Source organism: Notamacropus eugenii, chromosome 3 (assembly GCF_028372415.1).
Source record: "Notamacropus eugenii isolate mMacEug1 chromosome 3, mMacEug1.pri_v2, whole genome shotgun sequence".
NCBI classification, from domain to species: Eukaryota; Metazoa; Chordata; class Mammalia; order Diprotodontia; family Macropodidae; genus Notamacropus; species Notamacropus eugenii.
The window spans coordinates 432,557,397-432,584,029 of record NC_092874.1 but is presented as its reverse complement, the minus strand read 5'-3'; the positions used below and the strand labels follow the sequence as shown (position 1 = coordinate 432,584,029).

Sequence of the window (26,633 nt, the reverse complement as noted above, 5' to 3'; positions counted from 1 at the left end):
GGCCTGAAGTCAGAAGGACCTGAATTCAAATCCAGCCTCAGGCACTTACTAGCTGTGTGACCTTGGGCAAATCACTTAACCCTGTTTGGCTCAGTTTCCTCATCTGTAAAAATGAGCTGGAGAAGGGAATGGCAAACCATTGCAGTATCTTTGCCAAGAAAATTCCAAATTGGATCACTAAGAGCTGGACATAACTGAAATATCTGAACAACAAGAAGTGATCTCAACTATGGGATGAATTTCTCTTTCCTCCTTACTCTTCTGTGAGTTTAGTGGATACAAAGAAGCTTTCCCTAAAGAAACAGGGCTTATATCATGAGATGAGGAGGATTTAGAACTGGAAGAAGCTTTATGGACCTTCTATCTCATTCCAACTCTTTCATTTTCTTCATGAGAAAACTAAGATGGACATTTGCCCAAGCTGGGTTGGTGCTGAACATTTGAGGTGAAATGGTTTGGCATCTCCAAGATGCAAAGGAGCTATTTCTTTAGGAGAACCCTGTAGTAAAAACCACTGGGCAATGGTTTTACAGGGAACCATAGCATATAAGAGCTAAATCATCCAGTCCAACCCTTCGTCCACCAATTTACATGAGAAAACAGTATGGCCAAACTCTCTGAGCTCCTTAGTGATAGAGCTAGGGACCAGTACAGAGATTCCTTGACCCCTACAGCTCTGTGCTCTCTCCAGTCATCACATGCCTCAGATTATTGGCATTCTTGATGGACATGCTATTTCTGGCTTAATAGTATGTTGTATCAAGAAGCGATCCAAATCTTCTTGTAACAGGAACAAGTTGCGGTCTAAAGTATGCACCCCTAAATTAGCAGTTAAGAAATGCTGTGCATGGGAAGGTCTTACAATGGGAAAAGGAGGTACCAGAAGTTGGAAGGGTTACAAATGGATCATTCTGCCTCTACCCCAGGCCCCCCCGCCATCCTCCCAAATGGCTCCTCCTTTCTTCTAAACTTCCACCCCTGAAAAAGATACTGTTACTTAACTCGAGTTACAGTGTCTGAATGTGAACTTCTTTGCAGTTCTTTAGGAAAAAGGAATTCTGTGGTAGGTCCAGAAACGCAATCTGCATAGTTGGGTGAGGATCCATGGACTTCTCTCCTCTTCTGGGTCGTCAACACCGTCAGGACTTAGGACAATGTCTTTGACAACTTGAGTCCCACAATGCTTTTCCCTGAGGTGATTACTCTATCCGTATTCATTCAGAATAAGAGTAGTGTAATCAATCAGATAATCCATAAATTACTAAGAACCTACTATGTGCAGGGCACTGTTCCAAGTGCTGGTTAATGGCTCTGGGGATACAAAGTAAATCAGTCCCTGCTGTCAAGCTCAAATTTTAGAAGAGGAGACAACATAGTTGTGTGTGTGAATGTATGTGTGTATATACATACGTAGGTATGTATGTATATATATGTGTGTATGTGTGTGTGTATACAAAATATGTATTATATAAATACATAAATTCAAGGTAATTCAGAGTGGGGAGACACTATTGCCTGTAGGGATTGGGAAAGGACTCATGAAGAAAGTGGAATTTGGACTGAGAGGTGGAGGCAAGGAAGGAATCCCTTCCAGGCACTGGGAGGATGAGTACAAAGGCATGAAGGCTGGAGATGGGATGTGTATGAGGGGCAGGATGAAGATCCCTTTGCCTGGATTGGACAGTGTATACGTAAAAAGAGGGGGTGTAATAAGGGCCAGAAGGGTAGAGAGGAGCCAAGGAGTGAAAGATTTTAAACACCCAACAGAGGAGTTTGTATTTGACCCTCAAGGTAAAACCACACAGTAGAAAGAGCATTGAGTTGGGAGGCAGACCCTGATTCACCTCCCAATCTTCTACTTCTGGCCTTTGTGACTTTGGGCATGTCAATGTCTTTGACCAGACCTCAGACCCCTCCTCAGCAAGATCGGGGAGTTAGACTGTACTGTCTCCAAGGTCCCTTCTAAATCTGGATCCTACAAAAGAGTAAATACATAAATAAATGCTTTCCTTTGTATTCTCTCTCTCTCTCTCTCTCTCTCTCTCTCTTTCTGTCTCTCTCTCTCTCTCTGTATGTGTGTGTCTCTTTATATATACTGTGTATTATATATAAGCACATACATTCACATACACATATATATGCAATAATCTGTTATTGAATTCATTAACTGCAAAATACATATTTATGTATACATACATATATGTATGTATGTATATATTTTCTATAGTTAATGAATCCAATAATTGATCATTATTTATTGTTTGTGTTCCAGTGAAATAACAGTTCTGGAAAGGCCATTGAAAGAAACCAGAGACCCAGATTTGGGGGAGTGGGGGGAGTTTATGAGAACTGGGAGAGGAGAACATTATGAGCACCAGAAACTCAATGATTCATTCTGTCATTCCTTTTTCCTCTGCAGCGATCAGGTTTGGGCGGATGCCACAGGCCGAGAAGGAGAAGCTGTTGGCTGAGATCTCCAGTGATATCGACCAGCTGAACCCAGAGTCTGCTGATCTCCGGGCCCTGGCAAAACATCTGTATGACTCATACATAAAGTCCTTCCCTCTGACCAAAGCCAAAGCGAGGGCGATCTTGACAGGAAAGACGACAGACAAATCAGTTAGTACTCTTTTGCTATCTTCACTGGTGGGGTGGGCGGTTTTTCTCTTTCCTTTGAGTAAATGATTTACCATGTTCACTCACATACACACACACACACACACACACACACACACACACACACACAATACCTTCTGCTCTTGGCTGTTACATATTTCAAGCTGAGTCTGAACACAGGAAATGTTTTTAGATAGGATAAGTAAACATGCAGAAAAGGGGAGGGGGAAATTCAAGTTCACCTAATAAAATCCTTGAGAACAGACCTCTAGCATTCGTAAGTCAGCTTAACCTTAAGGGAATAATCCCAGTTCTCTCATTCTGCCCCTCCTCTTCTTCAGTTGGGGTATATACTCATCCCTTTCTCTGAAGACAAAAGACTTAGCCACAACATCCCTATAAGCAGGAACACCTGAGCAAGGACCTTGGAAAGGCACCCAGCACACCTTCCTTCTTTCAACAGAGGGATGGTAGACAACAGGTACAGAATGAGGCATGTGGGCAAATACATTAATGCATTTGCTTAATTATACTTCCTTGTTACATAGAAGAGTGTTCACCTTGGATAGTAGCAGCGATATAAAAAAAGAATCACTGTATGTTAAGGGCATGCCTATAAAGCAGAGATATTGGGAAATGTAATTGATAATGAAAGATACCAACATTTTTTTTAAGGTATGCAGCATGCCTCATGCCTCTCAGGAAAACTCCTGGAGTGGCCCAATATAAAATGTAAAAATGAAGTGTAAGAATGCATCCCAGCTTTTATGTTACCATCCATTTCTCGGGGTGCTTTATCAACATGTATGGAGGTCTTAAAGCCATAATGCTATTAGGAAGAGGCATTAACTTTTGGAGGTTTAGAACATGGAATTAGGTAGAAAATAGGGTATGATGAAAGGGGAGCTTTATTAGGAAGTTAAGATTCTAATCCCAGGACTAACTCACTAGCTCACGATCTTAAACAAATCATATCTCCTTCCTGTGCCTCAGTTTCCCCATCTGTAAAATGAAGGGTTTGGATCTATAAGATCATAGATTTCAACTTGAGAGGGACCTCAGGGGTCATCTGTTATAACACAAATTTTACAAATGGGGAAACTAAGGCCCAGCTAGCATAGGGTCGCGTAGATAGATAAAGGAGTCCAGGTCCTCCAACTCCAGAGCAACAGCTTTTCCCTCCTTGATTTCTTGAGTTGGTTATCTGAGATCTCTCCTTGTTCCAGCTTTCTGGGGCAGTCCACAGACTTTGACCCATGGGCCTTGGGCTATTGCAACAGGTTTTCAATCACCAGAAGACTCACTTTCTCATTGACTTGATAATCCAGGATGAAACCCCTTTCATGAGCAAGAGGAAAATGGTGATTAAGATTCTCCAAAAGGCATAACTGCTTCCTGGGCATAACAAGGAGCCAGCCAGTGTTCAGTTCAATTCCATTCAACAAACTATACTAAACACACCCTAACAGCAAAATTGCAATCTGTCTTCCTACAGCAATATTGTACTCAGTAACGTCATAGGGCCACAAAGGGAGTTCATCAAGCTACCTTGATGTCTAATTGGAGACCAGAGAGAGGTTGAGGCAGAGCCTTAGAGCCGTGTCCACCTGCTGGGCCTGCTCAAAGTGGAAAATCCCATGGAGCATGCCTACCAGAAACTGACATTCTAAGATGACTCTCTTTAAGCCATCTTTTTCTAACCAGGAGTTCCCAGTAGACCCAGGCATTTCTAGCTTTAGGCAGGGCAGTGTGGTATAGTAGAGGAAAGGGGAAGGGATTGGGGGGGGGGGTGTTGCTGGACTTGGAGAAAGGAAGCCTTGGATTTGAATCCTGACTAAATACCATTTATATGCTATGTAACCCTCAGCAAGGCGTTTCATGTCTCTGAGCCTCAGTTTCACTAGCTATCAAATGGGGATTATAGTATTATACATAAAACATATACATATGTATGTGTGTATATAAATATATATGCATATATATACAAATATGTGTATATACATGTATGTATATACATACACACAGATGTGTATATATATAGAGAGAGAGAGAGCAAGTTTGTTTGGAGACTTAAAAACCATGTAAAATACTATGTAAATGAGTTATCATTTTATCTTAGTGGGTAATATAAGGGTTTTTTTTTAATACATCGCCTTGGTCTGCTCATGAAAATGATTATCCAACAGGCATCAGTTCTTGGGCCTGATTACAGCCAGGATCCTAAGCCTTGGCACCATGGAGGCATCATAGTGTAATAGAGACGGGGCTGCATTTGGGGTCATCTGGTTTGAAACCTGGCTCTGCTATGGATAAGCTCTGTGACCTTTAGCACAACACTTAAGCTCTCCAGGTTATAGCTTATCTGTTAGTAAAATATGGGCATTGGAGTAACCGATGTCCTTTCTTCAAAATGCAGGTATAGATGCTGAAACCCTATGGGGCAAAAAGGACCCTTTGGTGGTTGTTAAGTCATTTTCAGCTGTGTCTGACTCTTCGTGACCCCATTTGGGGTTTTCTTAACAAAGATATAGGAGGGGTTTGCTGTTTCTTTTTCCAACTAATTTTACAGATAAGAAAACTGAGGCAAACAGGGGTAAGTGACTTGACCAGGGTCACACAGCTAGCATCTGAGGCCAGATTTTTGAACTGAGATCTTCCTGATTCCAGACCCTGTGCTCTATCCATTGTTCTATCTAACTGCCCCTGAGGAAAGAACCCTTAAAGATATATTATAGTTCAGTATATCCAGATATTGAATATGTAAATGAGTTGGTGCTGAACCACTCCAGTAGGTAGGGGGAAGGGTGGGTCAGGTGTGACCAAAACCCATGACACAATTTGAGATTGAGTCAAACTCAAGCTCCATGGACATTACATTTAAAAATCTTGTCCATTGGGATAAATGTCTCTACCATGTTTGGGATCGTTGTTGTTTAAATGTAGCTTCAGGGGTAAGGCTGGCTAATGACAGGGCCCCCAGGGTTCTATGTAGCCATATTGGGAGCAGAAATGCTTATGGAAATCCACTGAACTCACCTAGAGAAAGGCTATGATGGTCTTATAAGAACAGACAGAGTCACTTCCTTTTCTTAGCATCTAGAAGTGAACTAGGAAAATAAATGTGTTTAAAAAGAGAGCCAGGGAACAGCTAGGTGGCATAGTGGAGAGAGGATTGATCTTAGAATCAGGAGGAACTGAGTTCAAATTCAGCCTTAGACATTTGACATTTATTAATTGTGTGACCTTGGACAAGTCACTCAACTCCAGTTGTCTCGCAAAAAAGAGAGAAAGAGCCATACATTGGGAAAATTTCTGGTTATTCCATATTGGTAATGCCTTATGAAACAGCAGAATTTGTCTGGCCCTAATATGCATAGAAATGTGCATCAAGGGAAGCAAGACCAGGAAGTAGTTCCCTCTGCTACTTCTCTCACTGAGGGAGTAACACAGGATATGGATATACTGACCTTGGCAAGCACAAGATTTCAGCATAGAAGTGACAAGGAGATTGTGCCTGTCTGTATGAAATTAACTGAGGCACTACCATCTCGTTGACTTCAACCTTTTTCACAATAGAAGCCCATTTCCAAGTGGGTGAATTAGCATCAGTGGCTGGTCTAAATGTTGACTTCCCCCAACGTCAGTGGTAATCCATGTGAAATATTGAGTTTACATCACAAAAAAATCGAGTAGTCATTTGTTTAACCAAAAATAGAGTTTTGTTAAAGGATATACTATTTTTTTTAAAAGATACAAAAATGGATGCCTGGGAGTTCTACTATCTGAGCATCAAAGGGGGGGGTGGGAGGGAGAAATGATCTCTTTAGTGTGCATTTTGGAAAGGCTGATTAACCAATTATCCAAGTATTGACTGCTTCTCAGGCTCTACTCAAAGGAAATTGAATTCAAAAAGTCATTATTAAGAGAAAAGGCAATAAATAAGTGAAGCCTGATATCTTTTGGTGTCTGGCCAGGGAAAATGAGGAAGATACACAGGAAGGATAGAGTAGAATTCGGATTTAGGAATGTGAGCTGACCAAATGCTTTACACACCTTTGTTTTCCTCCTTATGCCATCCATAACTTTTATCCCCACATCCCTTTGTCCTTTTTCTTCTTCTTTCTCCCTTCATATTAGACATCTAGAAGGGCCAGCCTAGACTGAGTAGCCAGCTGAGAATCTAGTGCTTTTAATTGGAAGACGCTAAGTAGACCCAATATTGGAAATTCTTTCACCCACCACCTACCACAGTGCCTGAAATTCCATGACTAGGGATTAGAGATCCTTTGGATCTAGAAGAACTTCCCTATGAAAATGTTTCTATGCCCTGTAAGATATAATTTTGTTCCCCTAGATGAAGTTATCACAGCCCAATGATGGGAAGAGGGTTAAGGGTGGAAGACAAAAAACAGGATGAAGGATACTCAATGGGGAAGCAGAGGAGCCTAAAAAAAACTCCATTTGTTTTCTAGACTTGTCTAGGGCCATGCTGGCCAACATCTTCCCTTGCCTCTCATCCCATCCCAGACCTACTGATGCCACCTTCGATTGCCAAAGTCAGAGAGAATCTACAGTTTCTGGGGGAGTGACAAGTGTGAAAGAGGTGGTAGCAATACTAGGGAACATAGATGGTGGAGAGGTCAGAGGTATACTTGGGATCAGGAGGAGTGGGGTTTGAATCCTACCACAGACACTAGTCATGTGACACTGGATCAGTGACTTAACTTATATAATAGCTAGTATTTATATAACACTTTGGGACTTGCAAAGTGCTTTACAAATGTCTCATTTTATCTTCACAGCAACCCTGGGAGATAGGCGCTATTATTATCCCCATTTTAAAGATGAGGAAATTAAGGCACTCAGAGGTTAAGAGACCTACCCAGGGTCACATAATTAGCAAATCTCCAAGGAAGGGTTTGAACTCAGGTCTTCTTGATTCCAGCTTTATCCACTACTCTAAATGTTGCCTCTTCTTTGAACCTTGGTTTCCTCATCTATAAAACTGGAGTAATATTCATTGTAGGACTTGTTTCACAGGGTTATTGTGAGGATAAGATGAAATCATATATGTAACATGCTTTCCAAATCTTGAAGAATTAGATATATGCCATTCATTATTATTTTTGAAACTTGCTCAGGCATCTAGAATTTCAATTAATACAACGAGTTGCTCCCCAGCTCTCCTGGACATTTCTGCGGGTTACATAAACCAGGCCCGTCTCATTTCATTCTTCATACTCACTCCAGGTAAATCCTTTGGCAATGAACCACTGCAGACAATTTGAGATACTAACCACCCATTGGTTCAGTAAAAACTGAGAACGATTACCCCTTGGAAATTCTAGGAGCCAAGCGGAGGAGTGCTGGCCCCTGCAGACCAAACTCCCATTAGGAGTGCTCTGGGGAGGGCAGAGCTCACAAGAGTCGAAGTCGTGGAAGTAGGAGGAAGGCGATCCGAGGCTAAGAGAGTTTATTCCCCAGACGGCCAAGGCTGAAGTAAAGCCGTTTGGCATCTCGCTTTCTCGCTATCCTGCAAAATCAAATTAAGCAGAAGGAGAAAGCAAAGGGAGGAAAACCAGAAAGTACTCTCCAAAAAAACTAGCAGTTCATTCTTTATTGACACAATCATGTTGTTCTTTTGGTCAAGTCTATCTCCAGGGTGTTGTTCTGTTATCTTTTGGCCAGGACTTATGAAAGTAGAGATCGCTGCCTAGAGAGGAACAATCTGCAGAAGTCAGGACTCCTTAGAGGGTGGAGATCACAATTTGGTTAGAGCTGGTGTGGTGAAGCTGTTTGAATCCCACTACACACCCTGTTGGGACTGAGATCATTACTGCTGCTCAGGCCAGGACAAGAAAAGCCTGCTCCCATAACCCAGAGCCCCAGGAGGAGGGAGGGAAATTGAAGTGACTTTCTCAGAGGGGCCATTTTTAAAATTTGCATTATTGCTTGTTTTCCCATTGATGGTCATGACCCCTTTTAAAAGATCCTGTTGATGAATATCCGTATCAGTCCTGGACTTTTTTTTTCCTATTATGAGGCGATCTAACCAGTCAAAGGGATGAGAGTGGTACAGCTGAATTGGGAATTGGAGCAGGGTTAGTATCATAGCTTTACTATTTACAACCTATGTAAACTCATCTCTCTGGGCCTCAGTTTGCCCATTTGTAAAATGAGAGGATGTTCCAGATGACCTCTGAAGCTATGATCTTGAGATCCTATGACCTAGAGACAAATGGAATCTTTCTCTACATCATCTAATCCAACCCTCATTTTATGAATGTTGAAATCAAAACCAAGAGAGGGGATTGCTCAGTCCAAGATAACCAAGGTAATGCAGGGTAGAATTAAAATCCTCTGACTTTACATCCAGTGTTCTTTCCATGACACCAGGCTGGTTCTCAGCAAATGCAATCAAGTCATCTTATAAAAGAACCTGTTGATTGTTTGAGATTCAAAATTACACTGAATTATTCATCTGTACCATGGATGTATACGTTTGCTTGTTTACTGGCCCACCAAATTTGTGACATGGGCAAGCTTTGTTTTTTAGCATCTTCCCTGCAGCATGCAAAGCAATCATATCTTCTCTTTCTAGGGCCAGTGTCCAAACTTGACCCTGGATCCCCTAGGTGACATTCCTGCTTATACTTCTGCCCCGATCCCCTCTTTGTCTACCCCCAATCAAAACCGCTGGATCTTATGTCATGAGTGTATTGAAAAGAACATAAGTAGATTCCAATACACCTATGTCATCGTGTATAGGAAAGAGCACAGGACTTAGTGTCAGGACACCTGGGCTCACATACAAACTCTGCTGCTTTGTGGCTACATGATGACATCGTCATTGCCTTACTGCTCTGAACCTGGGTTTCCACATTTGTGAAATGGGGGCGCCTTCCTTTATTGACCCACTGAGAGCAAGGCACTGTTTCAATTTTCAAGCCATAGAAATTAGAGCTGTTATAGAAACTTGGAAATGGAGGAGGAAGTTAGAAGGCATCTAGTGCACTGCAGGCATCTCTCCCCAGAAGACCCCTCCACCACCCTATAGGTGGTCATCTAGCTTTTCCTTGAGTTTCTGCCTTAAGAGGTAATATCCTATCCCCTTAGACCACCTCCCAGATCAGGATTTCTTAACCTAGAGGCCATGAACTTAGAGGTTTATTTATAGATATAGATATAGATAACTGCCTTTCAATAGAATTGGTTTCTTTTGTAATCCTGTGTATTTTGTTTTATGCATTTAAAAATGTATTTTCTTAGGAGAGGTCTATTAATTCTAACTCACAGCCAAAAGAGTCCATGACACCCAAAGTTAAGAACTCCCCCCTGTTCTAGGTGATCCAAAGTGATGATAACTAGCTACTTTGATAAATAAATGTGTCAAAGAGCTAGAGGAAAAGGTTGCCCTATCCTTTTAGGGAGCACAAGAAACTACTTCATTTTAAAATTAGCATTTTGAGTATAACATGCCCAGTTCTGATATCTAACTAAGAGCTTTGCTGCTGTCAATTTTAGGCAGATGGCAAAGAAAGTGAGTGCTACTCCATAGCATTCCAGTAGGCCAGATGTTTAAGAGGAGGTTATCCTTCTGGCAGCTTCTTCCAAATGCACAAAGGAAGTGATCGACTATGAGCACAACTCAAGTTTTCTCCAGTAGCTTGACCCCTTAGCAGAGGTCTCCCCGAACTCTGGCAGTTGGGGGAACTAGTAGATGAACTTTGGTGCTCTGTTCCATGAATGGCAATTTGATAACTAGCTGGACTTTGGAAGTGCCTTATGTTTGACTATTACCCTGGAGTGATATTCATATAAGGTGTATCGTTGTCACATGGTTCCATATTTGTGGATGAAAACAAATAGAAGGCCATTCTCAAAAAAACCATTCTCAGCACCATGGTTTGTCATAAAACAATAAATAAATAGACAAACCCTTGGGTTCTGCCTGCCAACTTTTCACGCCATATCTAAGAGATGGCGGCTGTGCTCTATCTACAAATAGTGAGTAAAACTTTTTATACTATTTGTACTATTTTGGACTTTGAGCCCCAGAGCATTACACTGTTTACTATGGGCACGTTGGAAATTATGCTCTTTCCTTATAATGGAAGGGACTATTGTCACCAGAAAAGTGGCTTGTTTTAAGCAGGATCAGAAATACAAAATCCCCAAGAAACTGGTTTTATGACCCTATTCCTTGTAGGTAGAAATGTAAGTTGTGGGGAGGGGAGCAGTACAAATCTGAGGCCATTTCTAGTTCATAAGTTATGAGAGCATGGATTTAGAGATGGAGAAGAATCCTAGAAGTCATCTAATCTAACCCCTCCATTTTACAGATAAAGAAACAAGGGCAAAGAAGGAGACACGAATAAGTGGGAATTCACCCCAACTCTGATCAAAATGATGTCATCAACTGAGTCTTAAATTCCTAGAAGAGAAACCAGGAGAACCTGAAAACAAAAGAATCCAAAGTAGAATGATGATAGCAGAACAGAAAAGGGGGCTACTCTGGGGGCTTCTGGAGTCATTAATCCATGCAAATATGGTCATTTTATATGTATTTTTTAAAAAGCATCTCTTGCAGGACTTTGAAAAATATCCTTGCCCACTTTCCAGATTTGTTTGATCTAAGCTAATACATCTTGAGTTCAATTTCATAGATATTTAAGTGCCTACTGTGTGACAGATACTACACAAAGGGTTGGGATAAGAATACAAAAATGAAGCCATGTCTTACCCCTGAGAAGTTGGGGTGGGGGGGCAGAAATCTAAGGCCATTTCTATTGGAGGATGGAGAACCATGAAGGAAAAGTAAATAGAAGGGAAGCTAATAAGAGGGGTCACAAAGAATGCTTCATGTTAGAAGGTGTGTCTGACCTGAGCCTTGGAGGGAGACATGGAAAGTAGAGGTGGTCAAGGCATGCATGAGTCTAGAAAGGTAAGCTATGGCCTTGATATAGAGATCATTTAATGTTACGCTGAGGAGTTTTTATTTTATGCTAGGGCCAATAGAGATCCTGAAGGCTTTTTGGTCAGTCAGTAAGCATTTATTAAGCTCTTACTATGTGTCAGGGTACGTTTGAGCTGGGGAATTAAATAATCTGATCTAAGTCTGGCTGCTGTGTGGAGGATGGATTAGAGAAGGGAGATGGTGGAAGCAAAGGAGACTAATTAGGATTCTGTTCAAGTAGTCCAAGGGAAAGGAGAAAGAAGACCTGATTTAGTAACAAAATTGTGGCTCTGTGGTTGGAAAGACAGACAGGAAAGATGCGGAGGAGGTACAATGGACAGGTCTTGGCAGAGCTTTTTTGAGAGCCCTGTTTTAACATTCACACATCTTAAAATAAAAAAAAAGAAAGATAATGCACTATATATAGCTAATTAACAAACTACTTGGATCATTTGTTTTTGCTCAACTGTTGGGCCAATATTAGTGTTTATGCTAGCTGAGTGATATTCAACTGGCATAGAGGATTTTAAGAGTTGTGGTTATGTTCTAGCTCATTGGAAGGCGGGTAGTTGGACCTATTAAATTTTTTGTTTATTTGTCTCTATTTATTTAAGTCTCCAAAGGAGCCAGGAAAAGAAAGTTGAGATTTGATAGGCGTTCATGTTTACCTCTGTCTAATACAGGACTAACCTGGCAGCTGGAGGACCTAACGGTTCCTAGTTCAAAGGTACCACCCCTAGAGCTCCAGGGTATGAAAACCTTAAATAAATAGATCTGACCCCTAGGATAGTCTTTGACTCTAAGACAGGAGACCTGAATTCTAAACTTGTGTTTGTTTTTTATCCATCTATCTTGTGAATTCGAGCAAGTTCTTTTCTTCTCTGGACCCTGTTTCCTTTCCTGTAAAATGCGGTGGGAGGATGCAGGAGGCTGCTTGGCATAGTGGATAGAAAGCTGGCATCAGATCCAGGAAGACTTGGATTCAAATCCTGCCTCCAACACTTCTCAACTTTGTAATCCTGGGCAAGAGACCTAACTTTTCAACTTTCTAAGACTTAAGTTGCAAAAAAGGTGCTGACCTGCGTTGTTCAAAGGAGCTCCCAATGTCAGTGAAATCCCGGTTCTAATTCCTGTTTTCAAAATAATGGGCTTAGAAAGGCATTGTATAATGGAAAAAATCCTGAATTTTCAGTCATGAGACCTGGGTTCTGGTCCCATCTCTGATACTTTCGACTTCACTTTCCTCATCTGTAAAATGAGTGGGTTAGAAAAGGTGACCTCTGCAGTCCCTTCCAGCTCTAAATCTCTGATGCTTCTGGGATCTGAGGACTCGATAACCTCTCAGGTCCCTTTCACTTCTACAAATTTAGGATAATAAATAAGGAAAAGAGTGAAAATTGGGGGCAGAAACCAGCAAGGGGAGGGAGCCAACCCAGAATGTCTGAGGCTTATTGCCCTTGGTGATAGCCAACTCAGGAGAACCATGTGTGATTTGGTAAATTGAAAACACAAAAGCCATGCAGTCAGAAACATGAAGAAAAATAACCAGCAAAGACATTTGTAGATACCATATTGGGCTATATTATAATATGTGACAGGAAGCCAGGCTCACCTGTACTTGGTGATTCAGGTAGCACAGGTTTTGCTGTTTTCTCAGGAGGCTGTTTGTAGGAGAATATGGTTGTCCTTCCAGAGATCAGTCTCAAAGATATGAGAGATAACTTCAAGACATCGTGTTTTTTTCCTTTACAACCCTGTATGGATCTTTCATCCATGAATTTACCTGAACCATTTTAAAGACATTTTTATTTTCAACTTGTATCACCCCTTGAAGTAATGAATGAGTTCCTTAGGTTTACTACTGTCCACTGGGTAAAACAATATTTCCTTTTTCTGTCTTACACTTACTGCTTTTGAGTTTTAAAATGGCATCTCCAAGTGGTAGAATACTAGTATTTGACCAACAGTCTGGGTGTGTGTTTCCCATCACCTTCTTTCTACAAATTCCTTCCAACTCTCAGTCTATAACCCTATGACTCCACAATCTTGACTTTTCAGTTTTCATCTTCTCAGATTTTTGTATTTGTTCTCATTCAGCATCCGGCCTCCTTACTTCCCTCCTCCCCAATTCTTTGATGATTACATTAACCTCTTGTTCCTTTAAACCTTTCTCGGATGCTGGTAACCACAACGGGGCACAGAATTCCCAGGTGTCCAGCTGTACTGTGGTCTATACAAGGAAAAGATAATGTGTTCTCATTGGTTTCCTGTAGATTTCCTGATGATGCCCAGAATTTTATTGACCTTTTTGGCTGCAGCTGTACATTACAATGATATTTCAGGGAACAGTTTTCAGTGATTTCCCATTTCCCTTTTCTGGGTCATAATTGGGATTTTGAAACCCCCTGAATATAGCTTAGATTCTTTTGTTCTAAACATATTCTTTTGCATTTGCCTCAAACTGATCTCTCACACAGCCTCGCTGGACTTTCCAATAGTACTAGCCCTTAAGAGGCACTCACTCAACACTGGCTTATCTTCTTTGCAATCTGTCCCCATAAGTGTGTCATTTCATTATCCAGAGAAATTTAATGTCATCCACAGATTTGGAGATTTCCTTCTCACAAATCACTTATAAAAATCTCAGATGTCTGGAGGGCCCCTATGGGGTTTACGTACTTCTATCCAGATAAATGTTCCTTTATTCCTACCCTTCCCTCTTGTCCTTTAGCTATAACCTTGTCCTCTCAAAGAGTCCCCAATGCCAGTGCTGACTCATTTTTCTTAATAGCCCATGCTGTAGAACATTTCTGGAAATCTAAACCAATTACCTCTATGTAATCCAAAGGGAAATTTCCTCCACCTAGAACTCTGGTAGGTTAATCAAAAACTGTTTCCCTTATAGAAATCATAGTGTCTCTCATAGAGTGGGTTATATTTAATTTGAAATGGTAGGGCCTTTTTTGTTCTTTACTCCACATTTCCTATTTTCTGTGACTGTAAATCCAGTTTTGCATTGGGTTGGAAACCTTCATGTGGCTGTGCTTTTTGTCCTGGTCAAACTCAGATGTGCGTCTGCCAGTTTGATGCAGAATCTTCCTCTACGTTGTTAGCACCAAATACTGAGCATCAAATCTTAAGGCTGAATGTAGAGAGGGAGAGTTCTTTCTAGAATAATAATGCTGCCGATGATATTGTATACAGGCCAAGAATGATGTTAATGACAGATTTATTTTAACTGTAGAGAGGTCAGCAGGGGACATTTATTGAATGTCTACTACGTGTAAGGCAAATGTGACTTCAGCCCTGGAGAGGCTTATAATCTAGTTGGAAAGATCTGTCCACAAACAACTATAATAATACAAGTTAGGTGCCCAAAGAAAAATACAAAGTATTTTGGTATTTCAGAGGAAGGAGAGGTCTTATGGTGGAGTAATTAAGAGGATACAGAGGAAATGCACTTGAAGTGAGACATAAAGAATGAGTATTTTTGCAGACAATAATATGGTAGATCGGAGATTCTAGGTGGCATAGGAGATGTTGACTAGCCCAGTGGGACTGGCTCATAGAGCACATGAAGGAAAGTTAGAAGGAGGTAAGTTTGGAAAAACTGGTTTGAGATCAATCAGGAAGGGCCTGCAATGCCATACCTCAGTTTTTTATGGTTCCAAAAAAAAATGCATATGGCACACAGAAAAGTTAAGTATGCTTTATCAGAAAAAACTTGGCACAAGGGAGGAATATTAATTCAGTGACTCAAGATGAACTTCACAGGCCAAATTCCACTCTCAATTAGGAGAGATCAGCTCTCATTAATGCAAATGAACCGCTATCTTTTTACTGAGTCTTAAGATAGGCAGCCGATTTCATCATTATTGCTTTGTGTAAAAGTGATGAGAAATTTAACTGTTTGCAATACTTGTGTAGTCTGATGGCCCCTAAATGGCAGAATTCTCTAGAAGGTAAATATTCTAGGACAAGGGGATTGTGTACATATTGTCAACGTAACAATCAAAATGTTCACCCAAAGGCCAAAAAAGGCCTTAGCCTGTATGGATTTCCAGAGTACAATGAAAATATCCTAGTCTGCCTAGCAGCCAAGATAAGTGTTGTGACTAAATGGAATAAAGAGCTCCCTGGTCAAGTGAGCCCCGTGTGCATGTAAATACCCAAAATTCTCTTCCAGCTCAGCACCATCTGAGCAGAGTTGGCACCTGAAATGCTGAGGGGGGAAAAATGGAATGACTTGGTATGGTGTGGTGGGGGGGGCTAGATTCTTTTCTTTGTCCTTGAGTGTTTATTGCCAGGAAATCCTGACCACCATTGATTGCCAAGGGGTTAAAGACACATTGTTGTTAAATGGGGAGAAAGAATTAGCAGGATTTTTGTGCCCAGAGTTTAACTATCATAGTCTCAAAAACAGGAACCAAGAGCTGTAGTTGGAGGGTGAGGGGGAAGCGCAGAGTCACAGGGGTGACTTATTAGGGCATTGTTCCAGATAAAGGGCTTCCATTGAGGAGAAAGCACTCTGTACGTATCCTCAGAACTGAAGAGCTGTGCCATTAGCCAGAAGCATGTCCAAAAAGTAAAGGCAGATGTTCCATACATGCTATTGCCTTATGGGAATGAGAGATGGTTTTACAGCTATATTATGTTGAAGCATCTTAGAAGTTTTATTTGGCCATCTTTTCTAGAAGTACTAAAGAGAGCTGACAATTCACTAGCATGGATTCAAACAGACCATAAACGTCACGTGAGCAGGGGCCACACTTTGGCTTCCATCAAAGCATCCACAGCCATCCTTTGCACAACTGGCCATCAAGAAGTGCTTCTATGGCAAGGCAAGGGCAACTAATAAAAACAATGATATTGTTCGCATTCTTCTAAGACTTTAGACATAACAAAATATTTTCTTCTTAGCACTCCAGTGAGGTCGTCAGGGCAAATATTATTCTGCCCCTTTCACAGATGAGCAAACAGAAGCCCAGAAAGAGGACAGAAAGTTAGGAAGTAGAAGAACCAAAACTAGAACCCAGGTCTTATGACTCCGAGTTCAGCTCTCCTTCCACTACCTTGCGAAATACAGTTTTATTTTGGGACCAGACCTGTAACTTCATTAGAATAGGGAACTCCTAGTGAGGAAATTCTTTGAACCCATGCAGATCCACAACTGAGGAGAATTGGAAAATTGCCTAGGGGGGTTTCGGGAGTTTTAAGTAACTTGCCCAAGGTCTCACAGTCAGAATGTATCAGGGGTGGGATGATGAATCTAGGTCTTTCTAGCAGAAAATCCTGAAGACTTTTCTGGTATTATCTCTAAATCAGTTGCCACCACTACAAGTCCAGTTGCACACCAGAGTTGGTAAGAGTTTCCAACAGGGAAGGAATTCAACTGAAGTGACATCCCTTTCCCTACTCTGTCCCTACAGACTTTGCTACCTCTCAAAAAATAATAGTCTGATCCAATACAATAAACATTTACTAAGAGATATCTAAAGTTAAGATAGGAAACGATCCTTGCCCTCCAAGGGCTGACGGTGCTTAGGGGGAAAAGATACCAGTGTATTTAGCTATAATGGCCAACATACACACAAAGTGCATGAATGCATTAAAAAAAAAAGTTATATGCAAAATCTAAGAGAAAATCATTCTTGACCTCACAACAATGTACATTTAAGAACACATGATAACATGGTGTAAGGCAGTGGAGCCCTTAGCACAGTGCGTGGCACATAATAGGCACTTAATAAATGTTTACTGATAGATTATTTTTTGATTTGAGTGAAAAGTGCATTGGCATTTGGAGTTAGAACACCTGTGCTTGAATTCCAGCTCTGTTACCAATAACTTGTGTGACCTTGGGTAAATCACTGCCCTTTCTACTTCTGTAGGGTGAGGAGTTGGCCCAGTTGGCTTCTGAGGGGCCTTCTAGCTCTGAGACTGATTCCCCCAGGATCCTGAGAAGACACAGTGAATACGGATCTGAGCCAGTCCATCCCCTGGCATTATCTTCTCTCTTCTTCACGTAGTAACATAATTTCTGAAGACAGAAGTCTGAACACCAACTTTTCTTCTGAAATCACAGAAAGCAGCCTGATAAATGGAAACTGCCAATTTGACATTACAGAGCAGCCTGTATCTTAGAAACCTAGGAGGAAGCGTTGTTGAAGGCAGGCTTACTGCCATCTCAAATCCTCCTTCCTGCCGGAGGCTGAGGTAGACAGAGATACCATGAGCTGTGCCGGACCCGTTAACTCATTCTTGGCCCCTGAAGCTTAGGGTTGCTAACAGTGTCATGAAACTGAATTGCTTGTTAGAGAACGTTCATAGTTGTTGAGTAATTGTACTAAATAGGGGTAGATTAATTTGGGTTGTCAAGAGATTGGGGCTTCTAAAGGATTATAATGCCAGGACTATTTCTTCCAATGCATAACTGACTGGTCTGGAGTTAAGAAAACTCACATTCTCAAGTTCAGATCTGGCCTCAGATAATTACTAGCTGTATGACCCTAGGCAAGTCACCTCCCCCTGTTTGCTTCAGTTTCCTCATCTGTAAAAATGAGCTGGAGAAGGAAATGGCAAACTATTCCAGTATCTCTGCCAAGAAAACCCCAAATGGGGTCATAAAGAGTCGGACATGACTAAAACAACTGAACAACAAGTAACTGACTTAAGGCTTCGGCTAATAGAGCTGGAAGAGGTCAGAGGATAATAGGATTTTATTTATAATAGGATATTCACTTATTCATTCATTTGTGGGCAAAATCTTAAAAAACCATTCAGTTCAATTTTCCCCATGTTACATAGGAGTAAATTAAAATTTTAAAGGTCATCCTGATACCCATTCAGCAGACCAAGCCCTAGCAGAAAATCCTGAAGTCTTTTCTGGTATTATCTATCCCTAAACCAGTTGACATCACCATGAACCCAGTTGCACATCCAGAGTTTGCCAGGGTTCCCAGCAAGGAAGGAACTCAACTGAGGTGACCTTCCTTTCTCTGCTTAGTGTGAGTTGACTTTAGTGAGCATTCTGACTGCTCCTCCAAGGATGTGGCTCTTGGCATCATCACCTTCCCTTCACCATTCATGTTCTCAACCCTCTGAAAGGCATTTTACAAATAGACTTAGATCTGGACAGGAACTTAGAGTAGAGGCCTCCTAGTCCAAAATGGTCATTTTATGCGTGAGGAATTAAGGCCTAGAGGTGTTAAATGACTTTGCCCAAGGTCACACCAAGTACCAAGTGACAGGACCATGATTCCAACCCAGGTCCTCTGACTCCAAAGCCTCTGACTTTCCATTGTAGAATCTTGGACTACAATTCAGGTCACCTGACTTCCAGTTCCCTGGCTCTTTCTTTGCACTCTACTAGATAGATCCCTGGCCACATCTGCATGATGCTGTAATGAGCGAAGAAAAGCCAATTACTTTTCAAATACAACTTGCTTTTCCCAAGTAGTCTGCTGCAGACCCACAGAAATGATGCATGTATTTTACTCGATAATTTGTCCCTTAAGGATCCACATTGCTAAGATAAATTCAGACCTTTTTTTTTTGGCCATTTCTTTTTGCAGTTCTTACCCAGAGGCCTTACATCTGTTCTTTCTAAAACTGATTGCTTCCAGAGTATTTTTTTTAAAAAGTAGACATTTTCTTGGCCTTGATTTTTCTAATCTGTTTTCTGACTGATTTATTATCGTTTAGTATATTTCATATGTAAACTTTGAAGCCTTTGAGATTTTAGATTTAATCTCAAGTTATATAGTGGATCTTTTTAGGTTGAGGAAAGGTTTTTTTCTTGACCAAGTCGATCCACTGGTGACCATTTTTTCAACGAAAGAAAGCTAAAAGTTTGTTCCGTATAACAGAACAATTAGAAGTAAACAGATAGTTTTGCATCATTAAGGCCAAGATCAACAGGCATTTTTATACCGTGGGGTGAGGTCTAGGTTTAGAGTCAAGGTCTACTTCTGACATTTTTTACTCACTGTGTACCTCTTGGCAACTTAATATTTCAATATTTCAAGAAACTAAAGCTATAAGTTACAGAGGAGATGTGATGTATAAACTCATTAATGACAAGGACTGACTCAATTTTATATCTGTATCCCCAGCACCTAGGACAGTACCTGGCACACAGTAGGCACCTAATGAATGTTGATTGATTGATTGAAGGTGTTTTCACAGCAGGCATTTCCTATATCCTGGAAATCATAAATCTGATCCCTCTCCTTTAAAAAGCCCAAAACAATATATCCTGAGAACATGAAAGATTGTCACTTAAAAATCAACCAGCCACAACTTAATGGTTTCAGTGAAAATGCCTGAAAAAGATTAAACATGGTTGGTTTCAGTAGATTATTTAAATGAACAGCAAGATAAGAGAAGTCTCATTAAATGTGTCCAGCTTTGAGGATTTCTACAAGGGAGGCAAATATATGTGAAAAAAAAAAACTGTTTTATGAACTTTGATGCTACAGTAATCTAATTAAAATTAGGTTAACTCCATCCACTTCTCCCCCTTTCTGTTTTCAGCCATTTGTTATTTATGACATGAATTCCTTAATGATGGGAGAAGACAAGATTAAATTTAAGCACAACACGCCCCTGCAGGAACAAAGCAAAGAAGTGGCCATACGTATTTTCCAGGGGTGTCAGTTCCGCTCCGTGGAGGCAGTCCAGGAGATCACCGAGTATGCCAAGAACATTCCAGGTTTCGTCAACCTTGACTTGAATGACCAAGTGACCCTCTTGAAGTATGGTGTCCATGAGATCATCTACACCATGCTGGCCTCCTTGATGAATAAAGATGGGGTTCTGATATCCGAGGGCCAGGGATTCATGACGAGAGAGTTTCTGAAGAGCTTGAGAAAACCCTTTGGTGACTTTATGGAGCCCAAGTTTGAGTTTGCTATAAAGTTCAATGCACTGGAATTAGATGATAGCGACCTAGCAATATTTATAGCTGTCATCATCCTCAGTGGAGGTAAGCTTCCCTTATGACTTTCCATGGAGGGTGGGCTGAAGAGGAAGGGGGGAAAAGCAGTGGTCGACTTCCCTTTTCCCTCTTAATGGGCTTCCCCCTTTGTAGCCCCATACCTGCTGGAGTCTTCGGATATAAAATACTAAAGGTGTGCCAAGTGGTGTGATTGCAAGTACAGGATAAAGTCAAGCTTATAGGCCAGGTGTCTACTCTATGAGCATGTGAGGGAGATACAGGATCTTTTTTTGTCCATGCTTCCATGTACTATCTTTATCACCAGAACCCAAACACTAATGACTCCTTCACCTACTACAAAGCTTCTCCTTCTCCAGTTTTTATTTAATTTTAATAATAATGGACTATACTTCCTAAAGGGGGTGGAGCTGGTGACCGCCTCATCCAGAAGGGCAAGGCTTCAGTTGTTTTCCCAGTCTCAGGATGAATTACCCTGCCACATCCGCACCCTGGCTTGGTTAGTACCCTCTTGCCACACCCAAAATTTTTTTTTAAGTGCACTTTTAAGAGAGACAGCTGACTAGGTTAGTGCACAGAAAAACAAGCTGATTTGTTTAGGGACCAAAATCATGCCTTTCATCCTGTTAGAACCTTGATCCAAATGAAATGGCCGGTCCTTAGATCTGATGAGAATCTAGTTGCCTCTCTGATTGTGTGTTGTCTGTATTCAACAGACACTTTGAACAGTCTAGAAGCCAGGTAGTCAGGATGGGAGAAGGGGAAGGTTGTCAGTAACTCTCATCTTTCTTCTTTCCTTCCTTCCTTCCCTTCCTTCCTTCCTTTCTTGTTAATGAAGAGGCACCTTGTCTCCCTCCCAACTCCCCCCATTGAAAAAGAAAGAAAAGCAAAATCCTTGTAACAGATATGTATAGTTACCTCCTATTTTTCTTTAAAGAAACTGTTTTTAAGGGTAAATTTACTACTTAGTAAACTGAAGGTTTTAGGTGAGTTTTCTGTAGACTAACTGCAAGCTTTCCTATGTTTAAGGGCCTCAGTACCCTGAGAGCCAAGTGAATTGAATGGTAGAAATGAGAGAAAAACCTAGCTTGCTGATGCGGCATGGGACCTAATTGCTCGAGCTAATGGCTTCTTTTTCCATGTGTCGAGGTTTGAGTCATTTTCCCAGGTGTTACTTACACCTGGCACTGTCTCTTCAATGTGAACAATGTGTGTTAAAGCCTTGCAGGTTCTTTGGAAAGAAGCCTTGTACCAGGGTTACCTTCAAGCACCATCCTTTCTTGTGCTTCTAGAGGCCAAATTCCTCTGGAATCCAGGGTGCAATGCATCAGAATGAAGCATGATCCCCTACAGCCTATTGGCATCTCATAGTGGCTTAATTAGAATCCAGCAGTTTACTTTTGGAGGCACAAATCTCATTAAAGTTACTCTGTTAGGTTGAAATTAATTTAAAAGTAACTTTCTGGCATTGGGTTTCATTTACCAAAAATATATACTAGAGGATATCAGCATGTTTTATTGGCCACTTCAAATAAGCTCAGTTCCCTTCAGAGGACTTTGTTCAAATTTAAATTAAAGCAATCTTTAGCCTCTGAGAATTTTAATTAATTCAACAAAGAAGAATCTGAACCCAATTTATCGTAGTTCATGGTGAGAAAGTATAGCCTTTTGACAAAAACAATCAATTTTATAAGGCACACTTTCTGATATTTAGGGAAAGTGAACAGCTGGGACATGAGCCAATCAAAGCTTTCTGGTTCCTAATTCAGTGGGGGAAGGGTGGGAGGATGACCAGGGCAGCCGAAGCTCTGATGAACTTGGGCAGTATTATTTTATATGATTGGACGCATGACGAGAATGAGTAATCGTGCATCTGTGGTTCCAAAAGTGGAGTCATCAATAAAAGGGTTGTGAATGTACCCTGCTGCATTTCTCGTCAGCAAGTCTGCTTTAAAAAGTGATTTATAGCCCTTTTTGAAATTCATTAATTAGCCTCGAATTAGCCCAGAAAATGATTTGAGATAAATTTCACTAAAGTCTGGTACTGGAGAATGGACTTTAAGTCTTTAAGCTTTAGTTTTTCATCTCTGAGAATAGTTCCAGGGCTGGCAACCATCTAGTTTTTAAAATGTGGCTTTTATCTTAACACACAAAAGAAAACCTTATGATTAGTGTAATACAAAAATAAGCCACATTTATGTAGCACTGTTAAGGGCCATTACTTTTTTCACCAAAACCACCTTGTGAGTTAGATAATACAAATATTTATTATTTCCATTACACCTGAGGTGCCTGAGTCTCAGGGTTAATTAATAATGGTGTTTATAGAGCACTTTAAGGTATGCAAAACACTTTACAAATAACTCATTTGATTCTCACAATGACCCTGCTTATCATTATTCCCATTTTATAGATGAGGCCACTGAGGCTGACAGATGTTAAGTGAACTTGCCCAAAGCCACTCAGCAAGTAAGTGTCTGAGGCTGGATTTGAACTCAGGTCTTCATGGCTCCAGGCCCCCCATTCTATCTACTGTACCATGAGTATCAGAATCTGGAATTCATCCAGCCATTTTAACTCCAATACCAGTGCTTTCGACTTAATCAAAAGTGACCAAATCTGGATTCCCCGATAACTTTGCAAGAGTTCTGCCTCCTGAGTTCTAGGTACATCTAGACAGATTCTACTCTAAGCAAATATTGCTTCTCTTAGCATGAAGTAAACAGAGAAGAAATAGGTCATGGTGAATAAGCTATGAAATAGGACATTGGGTTTCTCAGCCCCCCAGCAGGAAGGCAATTCTGCTCTTTGTTTAATTCCGGGGACTAGTTAGACTCTGAAGAGGTATTCAGCATGGTGCCATGATCATTCCCAGTCAACAAAAACCTGTTGATCTCAAAACTGAACCAAAGATTTGTATTTACTCCAGGATAGGCCTTGAAGAGTTTTTTAGACCCTAAAGTAAGCTAGACCAGGACCTAGTTTTCAGTGAACCTATTTCCTCCAAATAGCCATAAAACCCCCAAGGACCTCTAGAGTGCCAGGCCAAATTGCCTAGGTCTGTTGTCTTTTTTTTTTTTTAGTGATGGTGGTGGTGTTTTCTAGGCTTACTCTCAACCAGATTTTCACCATCATTTAAGATAACACATGTAAAGCATTTTGCAAACTTTGATATGCTTTATAAATACCAGCAATTATTATTAACTGGATGCAGGAGTTAATACTGAGGCAGTGTGCCATAGTAGATTGACCTAGAGATGATTACAAGATTATACAAAAGTTGCCATCTTGATTTTCAATTAATTCCTATCACCTGAAATAAGTGACTGAGCGAATTGACTTTTAAAAGCCAGCGAAGAAGACAGGCAGCCTGGGAAAGCGACTAAAAAATGGCTTTAGAATCAAGAAGACCTGCCACCTGAGGCATCACTACCGGGCAAGTTCTTTAACCTCTCAGTGCCCCAGACACTTCTCTGACCCTGGAGTTTCTAACCTTGATTATATCATGGACTCTTTGCAAAGTCCAGTGAAGTCTATGAACCACTTCTCAGAACAGTGTTCTTAAATATATAAAATGAAATACATTAGATTATAAAGGCAACTAGTCACAGTGAAATACAGATATAAACATAGTAAGAAGAACAAATTCATGAACTCAAAGTTTAAGAACACCTGCTCTAAGACTAAGTTGCAAAAGAGGTGTCATTCTGCATTGGCCAAGGGAATTTTCTTACTGGAAGGTCCTTAGACCAGTGAAATCACAAGTCCTACCAAAAAAAATAAAATACAAATACAGTGACAGATAAGCACATATAATTTCTTTTCTACTCAGTTGTAACTTTCCAAATGAACACTGAAGGATACTGTCCGTTATACAGATGTTTCCAAGTATGCAAGGTTTTCATATGGCACAATCAAATACTTGGTGGAATGTTTCCATTTTCATACATTTGAATAGAGCAAACTCTGGCTAGTGAGCATGACAGCCCAAACTGCAGTTAGTTCAATCAAGTTCATTATTCCATCTTTTAGTTTGTATAAGGGGGTGTGGGGTATGGGAGGGAATCCATGTCTGCAAAAAAGCCTCTTTTTCCATCAGACTTCCCGTCTTCTCCTTCAACTCAGCCTTAGCAACTGACAGTCTTATCCTCTTCAGTTTCTCTTGCCTCAGGGATTTCAGAAAGAAAAAAGTTTTGGCAGGGATCCAATTGACCTCATTCTGGTTAAGGTACATGTGTTCCTGGTCTAGGTGAGGTACAAAAATGGGGAGGCCCGTTGAGGAAATGAATGTCAGGTTCGGGGTTTTTTGGATGTTATGTATCTGATTTGACCTAACTCAGTATTTAGCAGGGTGAAGGTGGTGGCGGAGAGTGGGATGAGAGGAAATAGTGATGTAACACTCAGATCACTGTTATTCAACATTCTGTGCCCTAAGAACTGATGACACCCTCAGATTAGGGAGTTGGGTTTGCTTCCCTAGAGCATCTACACATTGTCAGTCAGTTTTTCTAAAACCAGGTTTGAAAAAGATGACTCAGTTCCTCTCAAGATTTGTTCCAAGCTCACTTACTCTACCTTCCATTTTGTGCAAAAATTGGACTAATAAAAAAAGTTATCCAAGTGTGACAGCTTCTTAATAAAGGTAGCTGAGTTTAAAGGATCTAGGGTCAACTACAATCTCTTGTAGGTCATGTCAAACCTAAGCCTGGAACTTGATTTCTTCCTATAATTTAACCCATCATCCCAAGCCCTAAATAATCTAGGGATATGTTTGTATATTTCTTCATTAATTAATGAAGTATCACATCTTTCAGTCAACAAGCATTTATTAAATGCTGACTGTATTCTGGGTGCTATGTAAAGAGCCAGGGATACAAAAAAAAGTTTAAAAAAATATATCCACAGTCCTTGCTCTCAGAAAGTATACATTCTAATGAGGGAGGTAACATGTAAATATCTCATAATTTATTTAATAAACTGGCAAAACCTTTCCCAGTAATAGTTATTCACATAACTGTGTGTATACATTCACATTAAATCCCTTAATCACCTAAGTTTTTTTAAATATTACTGAATAAAAATTACTGAATTAACAATAATAATATCTAGCATTTATAACAGTGAAATCGATAACAAAAGAAAGATATTGATAATCATCATCACAACCACAGTCACCTCAAACCCTCATTGTAATGGCAAATTATTCACTTCTGAGAACACAGCCCCACACCATTTAGTTCCTTCAAGATAACATATAAAGTCTCTTCACAAGATAGAGATTTAAAAAGTTCCATCAAGAAAAAAGACCTCCATCCTCTTTCTTTCACCTTCTCCAGATTCTCTCAAGCTATCACTCTTAATAGTCTCTCCCCAGACTTAACTCTATACAAAGTTTGACTCATATGTTACCATAAAACAACAATTAATACAATTCTAACTAGAGAAATTTATCTTCCCCGTTTCATAGATTCTCATGGTCAAAATTAGATTTGTGCAGAGGAAAGAACTCAACGAGAAAAAAAACCTAATAAAATGACAGTTACAACTGCAAATCCAAACTGCCCTTTCCACAACATTCCATTTGGCTCTTAAATATACAGTAACAGTTCTGTAGCCTTCATGAGAAAGCCAAGTGAAGCATGTGTTACAGTAGTAAATAGTAATAATAAGTAGCTTTTTAATAGATTTGTACTTTTTTAAGTACTTTGTACTTTTTAATAGTTTTATACTTTTTTTAAAGTATATTCATAGTTGTTACATGATATAATGATGATAGCTAACATTTATGTTTAAGGTTTGCAAAGTGTTGAGCAGTTATATCATTTGATCTTCACAATAACCCTGGGAGGTATATGCTATTATTCTCCCCATTTCACAGCGGAAGAAATAGAAACTGAGGGAGATTAAGTGGCTTTCCCAGGTAATCAGTGTTCCTAAAGCAGGATTTAAGGTCAAGTCTTCCTGACTCCAAGTCCAGGTCTCTAGCCCCTGTACCACCTAGCTATTTCCATATATAGTACAAGGACCATGACAAAATATGACTTGATCTCGTTTGGTCCTCATAGCTATTTCTTGCAGTAGGCAGTGTAGGAATTATCGTCTCAT

General features: G+C 40.4%; 1 protein-coding gene across 5 annotated transcripts in view; it reads left to right on the top strand.

The window, feature by feature from the left end:
- The window catches only part of PPARG (peroxisome proliferator activated receptor gamma), a 168,998-nt gene that overhangs the window by 131,025 nt on the left and 11,340 nt on the right, over positions 1 to 26,633 (top strand). For 3 of the 5 annotated variants that reach the window (XM_072598457.1, XM_072598458.1, XM_072598459.1), the window contains exons 6-7: positions 2,420 to 2,619; positions 20,108 to 20,558. In XM_072598457.1, the coding sequence (XP_072454558.1) occupies positions 2,420 to 2,619; positions 20,108 to 20,558 (651 nt within the window). The remainder of the gene's footprint in view (positions 1 to 2,419; positions 2,620 to 20,107; positions 20,559 to 26,633) is intronic. The other 2 variants (XM_072598461.1, XM_072598462.1) reach the window with 1 other exon arrangement.